At 45.3% G+C, this 23183-nt stretch overlaps 1 protein-coding gene across 1 annotated transcript; it reads left to right on the top strand.

Moving 5' to 3' along the window:
- The first annotated feature begins 18695 nt into the window (after positions 1 to 18695).
- On the top strand, positions 18696 to 22572 carry Il36b (interleukin 36 beta). Its single transcript, XM_038338206.1, has 4 exons — positions 18696 to 18787; positions 19276 to 19383; positions 21076 to 21215; positions 21979 to 22572. The coding sequence occupies exons 1-4, from the start codon at positions 18751 to 18753 to the stop codon at positions 22189 to 22191; spliced, it is 498 nt and encodes a 165-aa protein (XP_038194134.1). The 5' UTR covers positions 18696 to 18750; the 3' UTR covers positions 22192 to 22572.
- Positions 22573 to 23183: the final 611 nt, after the last annotated feature.

Here is a 23183-nt window from a genome sequence, read left to right as displayed (position 1 = left end):
TCATCCTCATTGTGAATATTAAAAAGTGGAATAGTTGGGACCATTGAGAAGTTATCAAGTCCTGAGGGCAGAGGAATTAGCGATCTAGTTAAGGATTACAGGTTCATGAGTTGTTGGATTATCTAGGGTGTGGATCTGGTATACGAGCCAGCTTGGCCCTATCTCTTGTGTATGCCTCTTTCACTGAGCAGTCCCCTAACCCAGCTTCTTGGGTTTCTGAACAATCTTCACCAGCAGTGGGGGCTTCCCTAGATGCAAGTGCCAAACTCAACTTTTTAAACTTTGTAGATGAGTCAAATAATCCTCTTTTTCCATATAATCAAGGCAGCAAAAAAGTGGATTGTGTAGATTCAGAATCTGTCCATGGATTCTTGGACATTTCAGACGAGGCTTGTCATAGGGGGAGGGGAATATAAAAACGTTAGCAGGAGAAAAGCAGAACAACGCACATGCATGAAAATGTCTACAGGAACCTATCATTTTGTATGCCAACTAAGATTAACAAAAAATAATCCTACAGGAGATGATCCTTCATTTGCCTTCTCTTGAGAGTAGGCTAAACCTGGTGACTTGTTTCCAGCAAATACATTCTGTGGCAGGAAATGACAGTGTGTCACTTCTGAAGCCAGGGCGTAAGAGGCACTGCAGCTTCCTCCTGGTTTATTCCTGGATTATTCCCCTGGGGGAAATCAGCTGCCACATGACAAAGACACTCAAGTGACCTCACAGAGAGACCCACACTATGGAGAGATGATGTCACCAGTGAAGGTGTATTGTTGACGTTGGCACAGCCATGTAAAGGACCAAAAGCCTCAGATTCACTGAAATGGCAAAGCCTTCCTCTGGGCTGCGTATGGATGTTGGTGGACAGTTGACTTTTAGCTAAAAACAGTATGTTCAGAAAGTATCAAGCACAACTTCCTCATTTCCCATGACTGCAGCCCGGGACTGCTCCTCTACAGAGACCCATGCCAAGACTAGCTAATTGTGTACCACAAGCTTGCCCCCTTGTTCAGATGTATTTAATAACCACACTAAATTTCCCACTTGCAGGCTCATCTCCCTCAGAACCCATGGCCCATTCAATGCTTGCTTTTCTGTATGTGCGTCTTTTGTTTCTCCATTCCTGTTGCCCTAGTCAGGTCAGTCCCAAAGTGTTGCAGGTCATAGTACCACAGTGCTGAACAGAGGTTTCAAGCCAGCCTCCGTGAGGACCAAGCTCAGAGGTAGATAGATCCTCTACCACAGCTGCGCCTTTCATTGCCTGCAGCCCAGCTGATACCTGCTAGTCAAACTCGTGAGAGCCTGCTGGAGGACCCGTCTGATTCCAGAACCACGGGCTTCTTGCTTTAGGTTTGGGCTCATTTGCTAACTATAATGACTAACTAGCACACCTTGTCACAGTGATTGGAAGTCTGTGTCACTCTTGTTCTTCCTCCTCCACAATAGTCAGTGACGTTCTCCCCTTCTCAGCAAACATCTCAATTATTTGTGGACTTCATATGTCCTAGATCATGTTGGATTTGGAAGAGGGGCGATGTCTGCCAGGTGGCTCATCACCACCCTTGCGGCATCGGCCGTACCTCTGAATAGATAGGCATCAGGGAGTAAGACCGTACATTCATTTTCTGAGCATGTGCGCACAAACAGTCCAGGAGTTAGGCTAACAGTTTGCCTGTGTGGTTATACTCTTATACTGTGTGGTTACTGCTTCTGTCTTCTTTATGAGTGTGGAACCAGACACAAAAGGATTCATCACATTTTACTGATATATAATAAGGCTAAATTGAGACTAAGCCTGAGCCCGAGGCTATTGAATCCAAGCAGAGTCAGAGTAATCCCTTTACTACCTGAGTCAACCCTTACTGTTTTTCTGGTCCCCACTACACTGCAAATAAAAGATAAATCCTCACTATGATTCTAAGACCCTGCAAAGTAAGGCTCCCATGAACCATTAGCCCCTCCTTTCCTCATCAAAGAGAGTGAGAGCCAACATGGATTTTTTTTTCTCTTAGCTGAGCCAGTCAGGTGTTGGGAGCAGTGAGATCCCAGATCCAGAATTTCTTGTAATCCCCTGATCTGAGTGCCTACAGCTGCTCTGAGCATGAGAACTTCAGGATTTCCTGATGGCAGAAGAGTGGTTTCTGGTGGGTTTGGATGGGGCGTGGCTATCTCTATATAATCTGCCCCTGAACACAATAAAGGGGACATTCTTGGGGAATTCAAGGATGATCCGTGTCTCTGTCTCTCTGTCTCTCTGTCTGTGTGTGTCTGTGTATTTTAACCTCCAGCCCCTTGCCCGAAGCTCGGGAACTGGGTTCAAGTGCACTGAGCGCAGACACGGGGGCGCGGTGCGAGGCAGTCAGGGATGCTCCACCCAGGACCTTTGCACCCACTTATCTCTCTGCCCAGAGAGCTCTGCACCAAATACATCACTTGCTCCCTCCCTCGCCTCTTCTAGGTCTCTGATTCAGTGGTGCCTTTCCATCTGCTGTAACCATTGTATGCATCTGTTTGGTTCTCCTACGCTCCCCTCACCATTCTTCATTGTTTCCCGTGGTACTTACCACCATTTAGCATATTGTACAATCTATCAAATGCCACAGTAAGTATCGGATTCCCCTGCCTAATACTGCTGGATGCAGTTCACATCAGGGGAGGTTTTCCCTATCAATTTTGTGCATGGATGAAACCTAAGCCCTTCGGATGGTCCTAGTTTAGAATGTGTTTCTATAAACAGATACTGTACCAGGATGAATGCTATACTTTCTCACGTTACTAAGGCCAGGGAGTTGTCTAATATTTTATCATTGCTATTTTATTTCCCATTTTCTTGATGTGGTAGTTAAGAACATGGGTTGGGGGACTGGAGTGATGTCTTGGTGGTTAAGAGCACTTGCTGCTCCTGCAGAGGACCAGGGTTCGGTTTCCAGCATCTACATGGCGCAGTTCCTAACCATTCTGTAATTCCAGTTCCATGGAACCCAATGCTGACTCCTGGAATCCATGGGCACTGCTCTCGTATGATGCTCACATCTACACTCAGGAACACAAATTAAAGAAACAATTCCTTTTTGTCTGTTTGAGACAGAGTTCTGCTGTGTAGCTCTGGCTTGCCTGAAGTTCACTTGGAACTAGTGCTGGCCTTAAACTCATAGAGATCTGCCTGCCTCTGCCTCTGCCTCCCAAGAGCTAGGATTGAAGCCTCACACCACCATGCCCTGTCCCACCACTAAGTTTCAAAGAGCATGGATTAGAAAACCTAGGCTTTTGGTCTAAGATAAGCCCCATTACTTGTTTTATAAACAAAGTTTTACTGTGATATAGTGAAGTTTATTTGCTGAAATATTGCCTATGGCTGCATTTACACTATGAAGGCAGATGTAAATACTTGTGACTGACACAATGTGATCTGAAAAAAATGTTTACTTCATGGCCATTTATAGGCTACCTCAGATCAGGCCTAAATCTGTCACCTCCTAGAATAGTGGCCAAGTTACCTAATCTTTATATATTTTAGAATTTTCATATATAAAGTGAGGATTGCACTAAAATGATAATTAATACTATTATTGCGTGAGTTAATACATGTGTTTAGTGCCTGGATGTAGCAGGAACTTGAACAACAGCTGTGCCATTATTTCAAGAACAGCATCCTCACCACCACCAGCATCCTCACCACCAGCATCCTCAGCACCAGCAACCTCACCACCAGCATCCTCACCACAGCATCCTCAGCACCAGCATCCTCAGCACCAGCATCCTCACCACCAGCATCCTCAGCACCAGCATCCTCACCACCAGCATCCTCAGCACCAGCATCCTCACCACCAGCCTTGACGTCACCACCAGCATCCTCAGCACCAGCCTTGACGTCACCACCAGCATTTTCAGCACCAGCCTTGACGTCACCACCAGCATCCTCAGCACCAGCCTTGACGTCACCACCAGCATCCTCAGCACCAGCATCCTCAGCACCAGCATCCTCAGCACCAGCATCCTCAGCACCAGCCTTGACGTCACCACCAGCATCCTCAGCACCAGCATCCTCACCACCAGCCTTGACGTCACCACCACTTTCTTCACCGCCAGTGCAGTCTTCTCTGTTTCCACAACAGTCTTGAGAGATTTGTCTCATCTTTCTGATACAACACATCACCCTGCCTAACTTTTATCTCTTTGTGTTAAGAGGAGGGTAATTTCCTCTGCACTGAGATCTTGAGAGGACCTAATGAGGCAGAGCCCATGAAGATCTGAATCTGCAGGTAGTACAGATCCTGGTCACAAATTCCCTGTCCCCTAGGTTCCCCCCACCTCTTCTGTACTCATCCTAAATATTAAAGAGGACATAGCAGAGGCCTAGCTTACTTTGACCTAAATCTGATAGAAGGCAAGAGCTGTTTTTTATTCCCATTTAGAAGAAAAGAGTCACCTAAGGCCATAAATTTAGTAGGATGTAGACCTGCTGTTGTGGACGTTCGTGTCCCGTTCATCTAGTCTATATTCCTTAACGGAGAACAACTTTGTAGGTTATAGGTTTAAAGGGAATGAAGATGGGTAAAGGGCAGAACCAGGAGCGACTGCACATCACTGGCAGAGTCTCACTGCCTGAAGGACTAAGGGTCTATTAGAAAAGAATAGGGTTTCAGAAACATCAAAACAGCACAGCTAGTTTAGACGAAGGCTCCACTCAGCACTGCAGCAGGCTACCTTGTAGACAGGGAGGCTCCTCATTGGGGAGGCTTTGTCGAATGAAGGCACGGAAGAGATGCTGCTGAGGCAGGGAGCATGGAGCTGTGAGCGGAAGTGGATGTTTTATCAACCCCGACTCCCTCTTCCGTTGAGCTATACCATAAAATCATCCTGTGGGGCCGTGGGGATGGAATGAAGGAACAGCTTTGGAGAACAGACTTGAGGAAGCCAATGGGCGGAGTCATAGCAGGCAGCTGGTACCATACAGGCCCAGTAGGGGATGTAGGTGGAGGTGGAGGAAAGTGATGGGGAGGGGAACAGCCAGTTCTACCGGCTAGGACTGGGCATAATGTGCGGACAGCCCACAGGGTGGGGGAGGCTCCCTTGTCTGTAGCACCCACAGACAGTTTCCCCTGATTGTGTCACCGAGGAAAAGAGAGGGCCACCCTAAGGTCTCCACCCGAGATCCAGGTCAATCCCAAGGGGCAGGTCCAAACACTTCCCTTGTAATAAATATCTCAACAATCTCCAGACCTCGAGGACTCTCTCATGGATTGTACGGTTTGTGCATTGCTGGGAGGAACCTAATATTAAATTGAAATTAGCCACAAGAAAGACAAAAGCTGCTGGGTCAGGAAAAGCGTGAGTCTGGCTCTATTCACGCTGCTCTGGACCGGCCCTGTGGGCTGGGCTGAGAAGCATGTTGAGCTGCCAGTCTCACACTGAACAGGAGAGGGCGCTATCATCCAGGATAAACTAGAGAAGCTGCCTTTAGCGCCTAGTCTAACAGCTACGTGACTGATCAAGTACCTAATTTTCCATTTCTTTCTGCAAAAGACCTGAACAGCTCATCCTGGCAGGGAATGCCCTAGACACAAAGACTTGGCCTGGGCTCATCGGTGTATGCCTGAGGGTGCTGCAGCTCCCTCCTCTTGACTTTGTCAGGAAGATCTGGCCCTAAGGAGGAAGTGTGGGAGCATCCCATCCTATGAACTCTCGAGGACAGAGTCTTTTTAATAAAACAATTTTAATCATCACGCAAGGTATTAGGTACTATTATGGTATCTTTGAATAAAGTGTCTTAATATATTTTTAACCCTTATTTTCCCTTTCTTTCTTTCTTTTTTTGGGGGTGGGGTGGGGTGGGGTTTCGAGACAGGGTTTCTCTGTAGCTTTGGAGCCTGTCCTGGAACTAGCTCTTATAGACCAGGATGGCTTCAAACTCTCAGAGATCTGCCTGCCCCTGTCTTCTGAGTGCTGGGATTAAAGGTGTGTACCACCACTGCCTAGCCCCATGTTCCTTTTTATAATCTTTCCCAAAGTTTCTTTTCCTCTTTTGTCATGTGTCCTTTTGCTCTCTCTCAATCCTTCTTCAGTACCCATTTTTACCATACACACACACACACACACACACACACACACACACACACACACACACACACACACACACAAAATAGCTGTGCATATTTTATGGCAACTTGATTTTGATAAATTATGTATGGCATTACTGAGCATGTTTCTGACAGTAGCGCCCAGTAACATGATACTGTGGCTCTTCGGAGGAGCAGAATAAATATAATTCATATAATTATAAGGAGTATTACTGTTTTCAAATGCACAGAAAAGTCAGATGTTCAGACACCTGCATGAAGCACCAAAAGCAAAGAGCAAATGCTATTAATGGAGAGCATTAACAGCAGTGTGGTCTCAGCAGACGGGGTGACCACCATCAGGTGGAAAGATGATGGAAATGTGGAATATACATGCCATGGAATTTTATTAAGCTGTAAAGAACAATGAGATTTGTGGGGAAGTGGGAGGATCTGGGACATATACTATTGAGTGAGATGGCCCAAACTCAGAAAGACAAAATTGCGTGTTCTATCTCATATATGGAGACTTGCAGGTAATATACAGACATACATACGTACATACATACATGATAACCATGCCTAACTATATCTTGAGTTTTTTGTTTTGTTTTTAATACTGCAACAGGGTTTCCTCTGTGTAGGCCTGGCTGTCCTGGAACTTTCTTTGTAGGTCAGGCTGGCCTCCCAGCTCAGAGATCCGCCTGCCTCTGCCTCCTAAGAGCTCTGATTAAAGGTGTGGGCCACCACTTGCTGGCTAGGTCTTGCATTTCTATGCCATCCGAAAAACTCAGTCTTTGAATTAGTGTGTTTATAGCATCTATATTTAATTTGCATATTGATGTGGCTGGATTACTAGCTACCATCTTGCTATTTTCTGTTTATTCCGTCCTTACCGTCTCCTGCCTTCTCTGTGTAAACATTGTTTTGCATTCAGGTTACCAATTCATTTGTTATTTATATCTTTACACATTATTGGTTGCCCTTGGCCTCATGTATCCTTAATGAAGGAGATGAAGTTTAAATATTTCATGTCGCTGCAAGGGGACCTGAAAATCTGCAGGAGGATCCATCGTTCTTTGGGGTGAGTGAGGAGTGAGTGCCCGAACCGCGGCAGCTGCCCGGAGAGGGACCACCGACTCTCCACAACCCCCCCTGCCACCAGCACACTTCCTGCTCTTCCTGCAGGGGTTATTCTCCCCGGATACTGCCTCTCTCTCCCTGTCCCTTCCCAGCTTGCACCCAGAATCCTCCCCCCCTCCCCCTTCCTCATCCTCCCGTCTTTGGGGCCACAAAATCCCACAGCTCAGCCTGTTTGGACTCTGGGGACCTGGAATTGAGTGCACCCAGGCCGGTGGGAGGTCCCCTCCTTCATTTGACTGCCCGGAGCAAGGTAGGCCTTTGTCTGAGAGCTGCTTGGCCTGCAAGGGGACCTGAAAGTCTGCAGGAGGATCCATCGTTCTTTGGGGTGAGTGAGGAGTGAGTGCCCGAACCGCGGCAGCTGCCCGGTGAGGGACCACCGACTCTCCACAACTCCCCCTGCCACCAGCACACTTCCTGCTCTTCCTGCAGGGGTTATTCTCCCCGGATACTGCCTCTCTCTTCCTGTCCCTTCCCAGCTTGCACCCAGAATCCTCCCCCCCCTCCCCCTGCCTCATCCTCCCGTCTTTGGGGCCACAAAATCCCACAGCTCAGCCTGTTTGGGCTCTGGGGACCTGGAATTGAGTGCACCCAGGCCGGTGGGAGGTCCCCTCCTTCATTTGACTGCCCGGAGCAAGGTAGGCCTTTGTCTGAGAGCTGCTTGGCCTGCAAGGGGACCTGAAAGTCTGCAGGAGGATCCATCGTTCTTTGGGGTGAGTGAGGAGTGAGTGCCCGAACCTCGGCAGCTGCCCGGTGAGGGACCACCGACTCTCCACAACTCCCCCTGCCACCAGCACACTTCCTGCTCTTCCTGCAGGGGTTATTCTCCCCGGATACTGCCTCTCTCTCCCTGTCCCTTCCCAGCTTGCACCCAGAATCCTCCCCCCCTCCCCCTGCCTCATCCTCCCGTCTTTGGGGCCACAAAATCCCACAGCTCAGCCTGTTTGGGCTCTGGGGACCTGGAATTGAGTGCACCCAGGCCGGTGGGAGGTCCCCTCCTGCATTTGACTGCCCGGAGCAAGGTAGGCCTTTGTCTGAGAGCTGCTTGGCCTGCAAGGGGACCTGACAGTCTGCAGGAGGATCCATCATTCTTTGGGGAGGATCCATCATTCTTTGGGGACACCAAACACCTCCGCGCTCCTTTTGAAGGAAGAGATGGGCAGGCGCCAATGCAGGAGCTCCTCCAACAACATGAAAGGCAACATGACATCACCACAAGCCAGACATCCCGAAACAACAAGAATTGAACACCCTACCCCAGAAGATATAGAAGAAACCGACATTAAACAGTACTTTATAAAAATAATAGAGGACCTTAAACAGGAGGTAAAAAACTGCCATAAAGAAATGGAGATGACAAACAAAAAGGTAGACGAAATAAATAAATCTCTCAAAGATACCCAAGAAAAACAAGAAAACAAGAAAAAGCAATCAAACAGGTAAGGGAAACAGTACAAGACCTGATAAATGAAATGGAGGTATTGAAGAAAACACAATCTGAGGGACGACTGGAAATGGAAACTCTGAGTAAACGAACAGAAACTTCAGAGACAAGTATTTCCAACCGAATACAAGAGATGGAAGAAAGAATCTCGGACTCTGAAGATACTATAGAAGAAATAAACTCACAGATTAAAGAACTAAACAAATCTAACAAATTCTTAACACAAAACATTCAGGAAATCTGGGACACCATGAAAAGACCAAACCTAAGAATAATTGGGGTAGAAGAAGGAGAAGAATTACAACTCAAAGGCCCAGAAAACATATTCAACAAAATTATAGAAGAAAACTTCCCCAACCTAAAGAAGGATGTTCCTATGAAGGTACAAGAAGCCTACAGAACACCAAATAGACTGGATCAAAAGAAAGCATCCCCACGCCATATAATAATCAAAACACAAAACATACAGAATAAAGAACAGATATTAAGAGCTGCAAAGGAAAAAGGTCAAGTAACATATAAAGGGAAACCTATCAGAATTACACCTGATTTCTCAATGGAAACCATGAAAGCCAGAAGAGCTTGGATAGATGTGCTACAGACACTTAGGGAACATGGATGCAAGCCTAGACTATTATACCCAGCAAAGCTTGCATTCACCATTGATGGAGAAAACAAGATATTCCAGGACAAAAACAGATTTAAACAATACGCAGCCACAAATCCAGCCTTGCAGAAAGTAATAGAAGGAAAATCACAAACCAAGGAGTCCAACAACGCCGACAATAACTCAGGCATCTAGCGACCCTTCACCAGCACAACTAGAAGAAGGGAAACACACAAACTCTACTACTAAAAATGACTGAAGTTAACAACCACTGGTCATTAATATCACTTAATATCAATGGACTCAATTCACCTATAAAAAGGCACAGGCTAAGAGACTGGATACGAAAACAGAATCCAACATTTTGCTGTTTACAAGAAACACACCTCAACCACAAAGACAGGCACCTACTCAGAGTAAAGGGTTGGGAAAAGGTTTATCAAGCAAATGGCCCTAAGAAACAAGCGGGTGTGGCCATACTAATTTCCAACAAAGTTGACTTCAAACTAAAATCAATCAGAAGAGATGGAAAGGGACACTTTATACTCATAACAGGAAAAATCCTTCAGAATGAAGTCTCAGTCCTGAATATCTATGCCCCTAATATAAAAGCTCCCACTTATGTAAAAGAAACACTTCTAGAACTCAAGGCAGCCATCAAACCACACACACTAATAGTTGGAGACTTCAACACTCCTCTCTCACCAATGGACAGGTCAATCAGACAGAAACCTAACAGAGAATTGAAAGACTTAATGGAGGTAATGAACCAAATGGACTTAACAGAAATCTATAGAACATTCCACCCAAATAGGAAAGAATATACCTTCTTCTCTGCGGCTCATGGAACCTTTTCGAAAATTGACCATATACTTGGTAACAAAGCAAACTTCCACAGTTACAAAAAAATATTAGTAACCACCTGTGTCTTATCGGATCACCATGGATTAAAATTAGAATTCAACAACAATGCTACCCCCAGAAGGCCCACAAACTCATGGAAACTGAACAGTCAACTACTGACCCACACCTGGGTCAAGGAAGAAATAAAGAAAGAAATTAAAGTCTTTCTTGAATTTAATGAAAACAAAGACACAACATACTCAAACCTATGGGACACAATGAAAGCAGTGCTAAGAGGAAAGTTCATAGCACTAAGTGCCCACTTAAAGAAAACGGAGAAAGCACTCATTGGTGACTTAACAGCACACCTGAAAGCTCTGGAAAAAAAAGAAGCAGACTCACCTAGGAGAAGTAGAAGACTGGAAATAATCAAACTGAGGGCAGAAATCAACAAAATAGAAACACAGAAAACAATCCAAAGAATCAATGAAACAAGAAGCTGGTTCTTGGAGAAAATCAACAAGATTGACAAACCCTTAGCCAATCTAATCAAACGGCAGAGGGAGAACACGCAAATTAACAAGATCAGAAATGAAAAGGGGGACATAACCACAGACACAGAGGAAATTCAGAAAATCATTAGATCTTACTACAAAAGCCTGTATGCCACAAAATTGGAAAATGTAAAAGAAGTGGACAGTTTTTTAGATAAATACCATATACCAAAGTTAAACCAGGACCAGGTAAATGCTCTAAATCGTCCTGTTAGTCGCGAAGAATTAGAAACTGTTATCAGAAACCTCCCTACCAAAAAGAGCCCAGGACCAGATGGTTTCAATGCGGAATTCTACCAGAACTTCCAAGAAGACCTAATACCTATACTCCTTAAGGTATTTCATAATATAGAAACACAAGAGTCACTGCCAAATTCCTTCTATGAAGCTACAGTTACCCTGATACCTAAACCACACAAAGACTCAACCAAGAAAGAGAATTACAGGCCAATCTCACTCATGAACATGGACGCAAAAATTCTCAATAAAATACTGGCAAACCGAATCCAAGAACACATTAGAAAAATTATCCATTACGATCAAGTAGGCTTCATCCCAGAGATGCAGGGCTGGTTCAACATACGAAAATCTATTAATGTAATCCATCATATAAACAAACTGAAGGAAAAAAACCATATGGTCATCTCATTAGATGCTGAAAAAGCATTTGACAAAATTCAGCACCCTTTTATGATAAAGGTCTTGGAGAGATTAGGGATACAAGGGTCATTCCTAAATATAATAAAAGCTATTTACAGCAAACCGACAGCTAACATCAAATTAAACGGAGAGAAACTCAAGGCTATCCCACTAAATTCAGGAACACGACAAGGCTGTCCACTCTCTCCTTATCTCTTCAATATAGTGCTTGAAGTTCTAGCAATAGCAATAAGACAACATAAGGGAATCAAGGGGATCCAATTTGGAAAGGAAGAAGTTAAACTTTCATTATTTGCAGATGATATGATAGTATACATAAGCGACCCCAAAAACTCCACCAAAGAACTCCTACAGCTGATAAACTCCTTCAGTAACGTGGCAGGATACAAGATCAACTCCAAAAAATCAGTCGCCCTCCTATACACAAAGGATAAGGAAGCAGAGAGGGAAATCAGAGAAGTATCACCTTTCACAATAGCCACAAATAGCATAAGATATCTGGGAGTATCGCTAACCAAGGAAGTGAAGGATTTATATGACAAGAACTTTAAGTCTTTGAAGAAAGAAATTGAAGAGGATACCAGAAAATGGAAGGATCTCCCCTGCTCGTGGATTGGGAGGATCAACATAGTAAAAATGGCAATTCTACCAAAAGCAATCTATAGATTCAATGCAATCCCAATCAAGGTCCCATTAAAATTCTTCACAGAGATTGAGAAGACAATAATCAACTTTATATGGAAAAACAAGAAACCCAGGATAGCCAAAAAAATCTTATACAATAAAGGTACTTCTGGAGGCATTACCATCCCTGACTTCAAACTCTATTACAGAGCTACAGTATTGAAAACGGCTTGGTATTGGCATAAGAACAGAGAAGTTGACCAATGGAATCGTATAGAAGACCCGGATCTTAAACCACAAACCTATGAACACCTGATTTTTGATAAAGGAGCCAAAAGTACACAATGGAAAAAAGAGGGCATCTTCAACAAATGGTGCTGGCATAACTGGATGTCAACCTGTAGAAGAATGAAAGTAGATCCATATCTATCACCATGCACAAAACTCAAGTCCAAATGGATTAAAGACCTCAATATTAATTTGAACACATTGAGATTGATAGAGGAGAAAGTGGGAAGTACTCTACAACAAATGGGCACAGGGAACCGTTTCCTATGCATAACCCCAGCTGCACAGACTTTAAGGGCAACATTGAATAAATGGGACCTCCTGAAGTTGAGCAGCTTCTGTAAAGCAAAGGACATTGTCACTAAGACACAAAGGCAGCCTACTGACTGGGAAAAGATCTTCACCAACCCTGCAACTGACAAAGGTCTGATCTCTAAAATATATAAGGAACTCAAGAGACTAGACGGTAAAATGCCAATTAACCCAATTAAAAAATGGGGCGATGAACTGAACAGAGAATTCTCAACAGAAGAAGTTCGAATGGCCAAAAGACACTTAAGGTCATGCTCAACCTCCCTAGCTATCAGGGAAATGCAAATCAAAACAACTTTGAGATATCATCTCACACCTGTCAGATTGGCTAAAATCCAAAACACCAATAATAACCTTTGCTGGAGAGGTTGTGGGGTAAGGGGCACACTCATCCATTGCTGGTGGGAATGCAAACTTGTGCAACCACTTTGGAAAGCAGTGTGGCGGTTTCTCAGGAAATTCGGGATCAACCTACCCCAGGACCCAGCAATTCCACTATTGGGAATCTACCCAAGAGATGCCCAATCATACAACAAAAGCATATGCTCATCTATGTTCATAGCAGCATTATTTGTAATAGCCAGATCCTGGAGACAGCCTAGATGCCCTTCAGTGGAAGAATGGATGAAGAAACTGTGGAATATATACATGCTAGAATACTACTCAGCGGTAAAAAACAATGACATCTTGAATTTTGCAGGCAAATGGATGGAAATAGAAAACACTATTCTGAGTGAGGTAACCCAGACCCATAAAGATGAACATGGGATGTACTCACTCATATTCGGTTTCTAGCCATGATTATAGGACATCGAGCCTATAAGTTTGGGATCCTTGAGAAGATAATAAGAAGGTGAACTCCCAAAAAAGATATAGTAATCCTCCTGGATATTGGAAGTAGACACGATCGCCAGGCAAAATTGGGAACTTGAGGGTTGGGCAAGACTGGGCCAAGGGAAGATGGGGAGAGAAAAATGTGAAGGGGAGAGCGGGGGGAGCTCGGAGGAATGGGGTGCTTGGGATATAGGAAGGGTGGATATGAGAGCAGTGAAGCATATATCTGAATTTAAGGAGCTACCTGAGGGTTGTCAAGAGACTTGACCCTAGAGGGGTTCCCAGGTTTCCAGGGAGACGCCCCCAGTTAGTTCCTTGGGCAGCTGAGGAGAGGGAGCCTGAAAAGGCCAGTTCCTATAGCCATACTGATGAATTTCTTGCATATCACCATAGAACCTCCACCTGACGATAGATGAAGAAAATGACAGAGCCCCACCTTGGAGCACCGGACTGAGCTCCCAAGGTCCTGATGAGGAGCAGAAGGAGAGAGAACATGAGAAAGAAAGTCAGGACCGTGAGGGAACCTCCAGCTGGCGACAGATGGGGAAGGTGACTGAGCCCCACATTGGAGCACTGGACTGAGCTCCCAAGGTCCCGATGAGGAGCAGAAGGAGCGAGAACATGAGGGAGAAAGTCAGGAACGAGAGGGGTGCGTTCACTCATGGAGACGGTGGGACAGAACTAATGGGAGATCACCAACTCCAGTTGGAATGGGACTGATGGATCATGCGACCAAACCCGTCTCTCTGAGTGTGGCCAACAGCGGGGGCTGACTGAGAAGCAAAGGACAATGGCTCTGGGCTCTGATTGTTCTTCATGGACGGGCTCTGTGGGAGCCTTCTCAGCTTGGTCGATCACCTTCCTGGACCTGGGGGGAGTTGGGAGGACCTTGGTCTTAGCATAGAGTGGGGAACCCTGATGGCTCCTTGGCCTTGAGAGGGAGGGAGGGGAGGTATGGGTGGAGGGGAGGGGAGGGAAGGGGGAGAAGGAGGGGAGAGAAAGGGGAGAAGGAGGGGAGGGAGGGGGGAGGAGGAGGGAAGGAGATGGAAATTTTTAAATATAAAAAAAAATAAACCATGAGAAAAAAAAATATTTCATGTCATTTAAAAATGTATTATAAGGATTTCATATAATGGTCTGGTACCAATTCTTCCTGTCCCTAAGGCTGCAGATAAAAATATTCTAAAATATTAGAAAGCATAATTCACAAAGTACAGGGTGCATTATTTAGAAAGACTTGTTTAAGAAATAGAAAATAATTAGGCCTATACCAAGTGCTCACAGGTCTACCTATAAAATCTTAGCAGCAAGCTCATGAGGATCAAATTCTTTCTAAATACCTTAGCTGTAGGCCAGAATACATTGTAACCCCCAAATAATCAGAGTGATATGAAAATATACAGTACCTCTGGGAAGTAGTTGAATTTCAGACTCTGGTAAGGAGCAAACAGACTAGCCTCCATCATCCTAGAGAGAAAACAGTGACCTGTTATTTTAAAAACCCTGTGATGGTGAGGTTGTTTTCAGAAAAAGCAAGACCTGGGTAGACACCCAGTGGCCCAATCTGGGAGAACTGGCACTGGTCCAGTGTGAACTGAAGCCAAGGAAATCCTGAGGTAGCAGCCGGAAAGAAAGCAGGGGCAGGTCCTCTGGGCTGGGGTGACCAGGGCAAGGGTTCTGAGTGTCCAACGATGAAGGGACACCATTAGAGAGTTTCGAACAGGGAGGCAATGTGACTGTATTTCTGTCTTATCCTGGTCAGGGCTGGGTGGACATTGAAGTCCAGGGCAAAGCAGTTTCCTGGTGTTTTCTCTGCTTTCTTTTCTCCAGAAGCCCAGAGCCCTCACACCTGCATGGCCTCCCTGCCTCCCCGTCAAATCTTCTCCGGTCTTCTGTGCCAGCCCAGGTTTCTTGTTTAAGTGGGCACAGACCTAAGGCCAGACAGGGACAGTAGTTAGGGACCAGGACAAGATTCCAAGGGGAAGACTTAATGGTAGATTTCAGAGAATACAACCAGGACCCACACTTGGGAATCCCCAAAGGTGGAATATCAGACAGCGAATTTTTGAACAGAATGAGCAGGGTTCTTTCAGTGTTTAGCACTGATCCACAGTATTATTCCAGGAGTGACGTTTTCCTCCTATTATCAATGTCTGGGCTGCATCAGACTCATGCTGCGTAGTTAGGAGCTCACTAACCCGATCATCCTTCATAGCATCTTCATCTGCTCCCTGGGCATAGAGTGAAGCCCAAGGCCTCCTGGGTGTTTCTAATACAGTATGCAGAAGATCAAGATCCTAAGTGAAGACATCACACAGCACCCAAGAGCAGAAGGCTTCACACTTGGCTGGGCAGTGTGACTGGCTAGGTGGCTTTTCTGTCTTCTCTCTGGGCTGGTTTTCTTCTGTGAGAAGGACCAATGGCCTGTGAAGGACTGTTGTGAGGAATAAAAGATTATTCAGGAAAGGAGAGCCCTGACATCTTTATCAGAAACAGAAGAAGCTCTCCTGAGCTGCAGCATACTAAATATGTAAACTCCTGAGATCAGGACTGAGATTTGCCATGTTTACCTATTTGCATTCACATTTAAATATTCACGTTCACATTAACATATTTACATATCACATTTACACATTTACTTTTGCCGGGCAAATAGCACTTCGTTCTCACTTCGTTGTCACGCTGTTCACTGAGTCAGGACAGCCACACCTCTGCTTCAAGGCCGTCCAGAGCCCATGTTCTCCTCTGTGACTCAACTTCTAGCCTGTGCATTTCTTCACTGTTGTTTTCTGGTGTGGGTTCTGCTTTTGTTTCTCCAGGAGCCCAGACCAGTTACACCTGCATGGCCTCCCTGCCTCCCCTCCAAGGGCTCACAGGTCCTCCTTGCCTGGCGCAGCTTTCTTGCTAAAGTGGGCACACCCAGGGTCAGGCGACAGGGCTGCCGCCTTGCTAATTAAAAGCTCCGGAGTCTCAGGCAGACTCTCAGTGCCTGCAGATCCAGCTGCAGCCGAAGGTTTGATTCCAGAGACAAGAACCCCTTGGACAAAGGTAATTTCTGCTATTTCGAGCCTTCTGAGAGAGACCTTCCACTGCTTTCTGTCTAGCCCTGGGTGCTTCTGGAGGCCTTGATCCGAGGTACAAGGTATCAGAGAAATTAGAGTTGCTTATAATAAAAATGCTGCTTGCATTTTGCTTATTCTCTGCTTTTAGACAACTCTCATGTGAGGCACTGAGGGTCTTGGACCGGGAGGACTGTGAACAACTGGTTCTCATTGTAAGAGACTGTGGACTTTGTCGAATCTCTAATCAAACATCTCTAGAGATATTTGAGAGAGACTTGTGATGTGGCCGTGGATGTTCACATGCAGAATCCTTGGAGGTGCTTCTCTGAATGAAGAGCAAAGGGATACACAAGTCAGAGGGGCTGGTTTTCTGACAGAAGAGCAGGAAGTGTAGCCATCTCCTAGCTGTGGGGAGCTAGAACAGGGGTGGGAAGCATACCTTGCTCTGTTCTAAGCCTGACTATTTAATGCACAAAAAGGCACCTGCGGTGATGGAACTTCCTCACCATCCAGATGTGGTGGCAGATGGTGCTTCAAAGCCATCACCACCTGGAGACCTAGGACCACACCAGTCACTAAAGGGCTGGGAGTGTCTCCTCAGGGCTTGCTGGCCTTGAAATAGTTCTGTTTAGGTATACTTTAAAACATCAGTCTGGGTGCTAGAAAGATGGTTCAGTGCTTAAGGGCACTTGCTGCTCTTGCAGAGGACCACACTGGGCAGCTCCAGTTCACACAGGATCAGGCTTCCTCTTCTGACCTCCATAGACAACAGGCACACACTTGGTGCACATGCACACAGACAAACAAAATACACACGTAAACACCACAGACAATTCATCAAGACATCTTAATGTGTATATGGGGTGAGGGCTTAGGGAGGCTCTTACTAAAGGAATTTTCACAAACTTCTAGGAGCATATAAGCGAAGAATAGTTTTCTTTTTTCTTTCTCAGGGCCAGGCAACGATGGCCTTCTCTCCACAATCTAGAGTACGTCATCCTCCTCAAGAAAGCTCTGAAGATTCGAAAGGTGATATCCGCAAAGAAAGTAAGTATGAATCACAAACCTGTTTGGACTTTCTCTGTTTACTCTCACCAAAGGGTCTACAGGGCCCGTTTCACTTTCTTAACCCACAAATCTCTTTGCCTTGGCTGAAATGCTCAGAAATCTACATATTGAGATCTCAGGGCACTTAATTCCTTTCTTGTTAGTTATATTTAGAATTATTTGTTCCTTCACACACTGCAGCAAGTCATTGATGGGACAGATGTTAGGGTGGGCCAGCTCAAGGGTCTGGGTGGTAGCTAATCTGGTTGCTCCTGGCCAATGTGACCCACCCCCTCAGGCGAGGGGCAGGGCCAACTCTCCTAGGCCCAAGCCGTTGGGGCCAGCTCACTCTGGCCTGTGGTGAGGGCTGGGGTGGAGAGAGGGCGGTGTCAGCTCTCTCATGATGGGTAGGGTCAGTTGTCCTGCTACAGGGTCCAGCAAGGGGTAAAGCCAGCTATCCCCGGGGCTAGTAAGAGGCAGGGATGGTTCAACACAGCCCTCAGATTTCAGCACACATAGTCCCTATGACCCCCTGTGGTAACACAAGCCCTTCACAATCAGCCCAGATCTTGGCTGCTGTTGGGCCACTGACCCAGACATGACCCACTGAAGTAGCATGGGCCCGGATGGCACCACGGCCCATGTGACTGTGCAGGCCACCCAGATAGGCCTGGCCCTTGTAGTGGCGTGGCTCTCAGACACTAGCATGAACATAGATTCCAACCTCAGACCCAAACATGGTCCTCAGTAGCAGTCTGGTTTGGATGTCACCATAGCCCCAGGTGGCAGCATGGGCTATTCAGATCGGCATGGCCCAAGTTACAGTGAGGCCCTTGGACATCAGCAAGGTCGCAGGCTGTGGCCAGACCCCTGGCATCAGCAGTAGCTTCTATGGTATCAGGAGCCACATACATCAACACAGTCGCTGACTGCTGCAGGGCCACAGACCCAGATAAGGCCCTAGCGGCAGCTCTACCATAGCCTCAGTGCCAGCACGACCCTCAGACACCAACATGGCTACAGGATGTGGCCTAGTCCCCAGGCATCCGTGTGAGCCTGGTCCTGTGGAACGATAACCACAGAATCTGCATGACTAGGGGCAACAACAGGATATCCGGGAGGAGTTTCAGTGAGGGCCCAGGGATGATGGTGTGGCAGGGGACAGAAGCCTTGAACCAGACCAATGACTCATTGAAATGAATATTTGTGGGTGGGGCTGATCGGACAGAAGGGTATACATTGTGACATAGTGCAGCTCCCAAATAACTCTGGGATGAACGAAGGAGATGTTGGAAAGATGTTGGAGCAATGTGAGTTTTTCGTTTTGAATTAGGTTTGCGGGGGCAATGCTGCAGGGGTGTGGGGCAGATATGGAGGAACTGGGAGGAGAGAGGGGTTGGGGTGCATGCTGAGGAGTTTCCAAAGAATCAATAAAGGATTATGTTAAAAATGAACTGCTTGTTCATTTTGATTAAGATGATTAGATATTACACATACACACCGTTGACAGATTTAAGTAGTCTTGGTTGTTGTTATGTGGAGACTTTATAAACCAGGAAAACGTAACTCCAGAAGAAGTGGCAAGTGTCATGCATCTCCTGCAACCAGGAATGTACCCAGTTCTTCTCTGTGCCTCTATCCGTAAACCATGCTTGCCCTATTTCCCTTCCTATGGCCATTTCTTCTCAGAACAATATCTGTCACAGAAAAATCACAGTTCGTTGATATTAGAATGGAGCTCAAACCTTAAAGCCAATTATACCCACCCTGTGTCCTGTGCTTTTCTGTTATCTGGCAGATCAGGAATTTCCCAGAACCTACAGGATCTATGACTCCCAACAGATGGTGTGGGTCCTGGCAGGAAATTCTCTAATAGCGGTGCCTGCTAGCAGCAATGTCAAGCCTGGTAAGTGACATGTGAGGGGACTGTTACTCTTGAGGAGCCATCAGGCCCACTGTGAGTGGACATCAGCCTGCATAAGTCTTCTGCCTTCCTTACCTGGTCACCTACCTGATGTTCAGAGGACAAGCAAGGAAAAAAAGACAGCCCCGTGCTACAAAGGAAGACTTATGCATAGAAACAACAGCACACTCCCCCTCATGAAAGCCTCTTCAAATAGGGGAGATTGGTGTAACAGTCACTAAATTTCTTTTAGAACGACATTCCTTTAAATTCCAACCAACCAAACCCATGTTCGCAAATTCAAACCCGCCCATCTTTCCACTGTCAAAGTTACATGTTCTTCACTTTCGATATCTCCTCTTCTAATAATGGTGAAACATTCATTCTTCCCATCAGAAGGAAACCCATCTCAGCCTTGTCTCACTTCTTTGAAACGTCTGTGTAAAACTTCCGCGTTTTCTTTAATCCCCCTCTTAACCTTGCCCATCACAGAGAGACTCGCAAATCACATCCCCAGCCTCAGTACCGAAACTTGCTCTTCATTCCCTCTTTCTCTTCCTTCTGCCTTTGTGGGAGCCAGCTTTTCACTCGTATGACAGCCCACCCTCACCACCACCAAAGATAGCTCCAAAAATACTCAAAGGTTGATTTGGGTGAATAAGTTCAGAGTTTTCAGAGCCGTCTGCTGGCTCTACTGATTTTTTAGGTATCTGTCAAGACAGACCCATGGTATGGTGGAAAAGAGCTGCTATCCTCATGGAAGACAGGAAGTTGGGGGGAGGTTTCAACCTTCTTGCCTTAAAGGAACATCACCAGTGACCACTTAGGACCGGTATTCACTAACTCACTCAGCTGTGAGCTCATTAATGGATTAATCCATTGATGAAGTTAGGACTTTCACGATCTTCATCCTGCTTCAATAGTGCCCCCATGTGATGTTCAAGTTTTCAATATATGACACTTTGAGGGAAGTATTTCATATCTTGCCCTAAACCAAATCTTCAATGTCCTCATAGTGCTTTGTCTTAGGTGAATAGTTAATAAATAGTTGTCGAATGGGTTTTATTTCCTGTCCTATGCCAAGAATAGATACAAAATGTCTAAACTCTCGGAAAATTCTTCCTAAATTATTGGATAATTAATTCCAACTAAGAATGATAAAAAAATTCACGCAACAAGAACTTAAGTAAGATAATGGTTTGTTTCTTACATATATAAAACCAGTGGGCTGGGCCAGGCTGGGTTCCATGTTGGTTCCATGATGCCACCAGAGATCAAAGAGTCTACCTTTCTGATTCACCAACCTCAGGTTTATGTAAGCTTAAGTGTTTGATGTAGGTATCAGGATGTGACAAATGAAGTATTTCCAGGTGAGTCTAGTCTGTTAAGGAACCTTGTAGAAACCCCTTAGGATACCTCCACTCATATATCATGGACCACAGTAAGTGCATGATGATATCTTATTTTTATTTTTGGGAAACAATGTGCCCAAGTGACAACTGAGTTTCTGGTATCAAGAAGCAAAAAGAAATTGGTCCCAGCATAGCAACCAATATCACTGTTATGTGGTTAATGTAGGAGCTTTGAAGAAGGAAACGAGGATGATGATGATTAGGAGGGTTAACAGGGTCTGGGTCAAAAGATTGAATTTCTTTCAAAGCCTGACATTGTCCCCATTTTCTATTGTGTTTCCAGTCATTCTTAACTTGATAGCATGTAGAGACACAGAATTCCAAGATAATGAAAAGGGTAATCTAGTTTTTCTGGGAATCAAGGGCAAAAACCTTTGCCTCTTCTGCGCTGAAATCGGGGGCACACCGACTTTGGAGCTTAAGGTGAGTACCTGCAGCTGGTAGGGGACGTAGACCAGATAGACTTTTATTTCAGGTAGCTTATCAGCTTGCAGAATAAAATTGATATCCCTGCAAGTCTGCACTCTTCAGAGTAAGAAAGGAGCCCTTACTTGGCCAGTCCCCAGATAAATAACAATACTACTGAGTTATACAGCATTTATTTAAACCCCAGATTTGGGATTTAAAGTGAAAATCAGAGCATCAAACCCATGAAAATGTTTCTGAAAAGTGAAGGAACAGCGGCTTCTCCATCCTTAGTCCTGAGTAACTTCCTCCTAAATAACATCAGAGATGCTAATGAGCCACACTTAGGCAAAGGATTGCTAATCTGAAGTTTTCATGGTATGTAAGAAAAGATATATAGTTAAAAGTCTCATCCCTTGCTAATAATGGAAATTGTAATGCATAAATTCACTCAGAGGTTGGGTATTCAGGCTGGCTGGCACAAAACTGTAGATGAGTGTATACCAGAAGCTCTCCACCTCTATCCCATTCTCTTCCAGGGAGTTCCATACCTCAAAGAATCAGTAACCCCTTGTATGATGGGACTCTGGAAAAAGCCAGGCTATTTGGAAACTAGTGGGTGCCTGGTTTGATAGCTTGTTATCTTTTCTTTTGCCTGTATCCCTAACCCATGTCCCTCCTATTGGGCACAGCAGTCACTCCCATGATGTGCACTCAGTGCTCAGTTACTGTAGCCCCTCTCCCTGGTCATCCTCATTAATAAGTCTCTTTCTTACCCTAGGATGTAAGCATCATGGAAATATACAAAGAGGACAAAGCACAGAAAGACTTTCTCTTCTACCACAGCACAGAGGGCTCCACTTCTGCTTTCCAGTCAGTCTCCTATCCTGGCTGGTTCATAGCCACCCCTGCCATAGCAAGGCAGACGGTCACCCTCACACAACAGAGGGGTGAAACTACTAGTACCAACTTCTACTTAGAGGCTGAAGATTGAAGTCCAGCATGGGCCATATGTGTGGCTGAGTCTAGGACAAAGAATCAAATGGATGGAGAATCCTTTACTTGAAAACACAGCAAGCCATCGTAAAAGACCACCATGTCACCTCTGCACCAGATGTCCGTGTAGAAGTGTCACTCATCTGAGCATCATTCCAGCGCGAAGCCCAAGCATCACTTTTATCCTTTTCTGTTCTCGCCCCACCATCCGTTCAGCTACCAAGAACAGTCAAGTCACAGACTTACATGCAACTATCCCTCCCTGTAGTCACAGCAGCCCATGGGGCAGAGGTGTGGATTCCAGTGCAAAATTCTTCCTTCTTAACTTTACATATGCTTATTGTAATATGATAAGTGCCTGAAGGGTAAATACCATGAATGAAGCAATATAAAAGAAGATTTTATGTGTCTTGATGATCATGAGAGATTCAGAGCATCATCAGTTGATAATTTGACACACAGTATATGCTTTTATTATGGTGACTGCTAACCAAAGTGAATACAAAATGAGTTCAAATTTCAGAGAGCTGTTCACATTAACTTGAATTTCAAAGTAATAATAATGTCTTTATTTAACTGTATAAAGTGAATGGAAGTTGAAGAATCGGCTCTGATATTGTGTTTTCTGGAACTTTAAGAGTGTCTGTGGGACAGCTGTCAACCAGTTGCTTGTTTTGTGAGGGTGTGGTGCTTTGAATAGTAATGGCCCCTACAGAGCCATATTTGAATGCTTAGTTACCAGGGAGTGGAACTGTTTGGAAGGATTTTAAGAATTAGGAGGTGTGGCTTTGCTGGAGAAAGTATGTCACTGGCAGTGGGTTTTGAGGTTTCAAAAGCCCATGCCAGGCTCAGAGTCTTTCTCTCTGCCTATGGATAGGATGCATATCTCTCAGCTGCTGCTCCAGGACAATGTTTGCCTGCATACCACCATGCTCCCTGCATGATGATTGATAATGGACTAACCTCTGACACTGTAAGCAAGCCCCCAAT

This window comes from Arvicola amphibius, chromosome 7, assembly GCF_903992535.2.
Source record: "Arvicola amphibius chromosome 7, mArvAmp1.2, whole genome shotgun sequence".
NCBI lineage: Eukaryota > Metazoa > Chordata > Mammalia > Rodentia > Cricetidae > Arvicola > Arvicola amphibius.
This window is presented reverse-complemented; position numbering and strand designations above follow the sequence as displayed.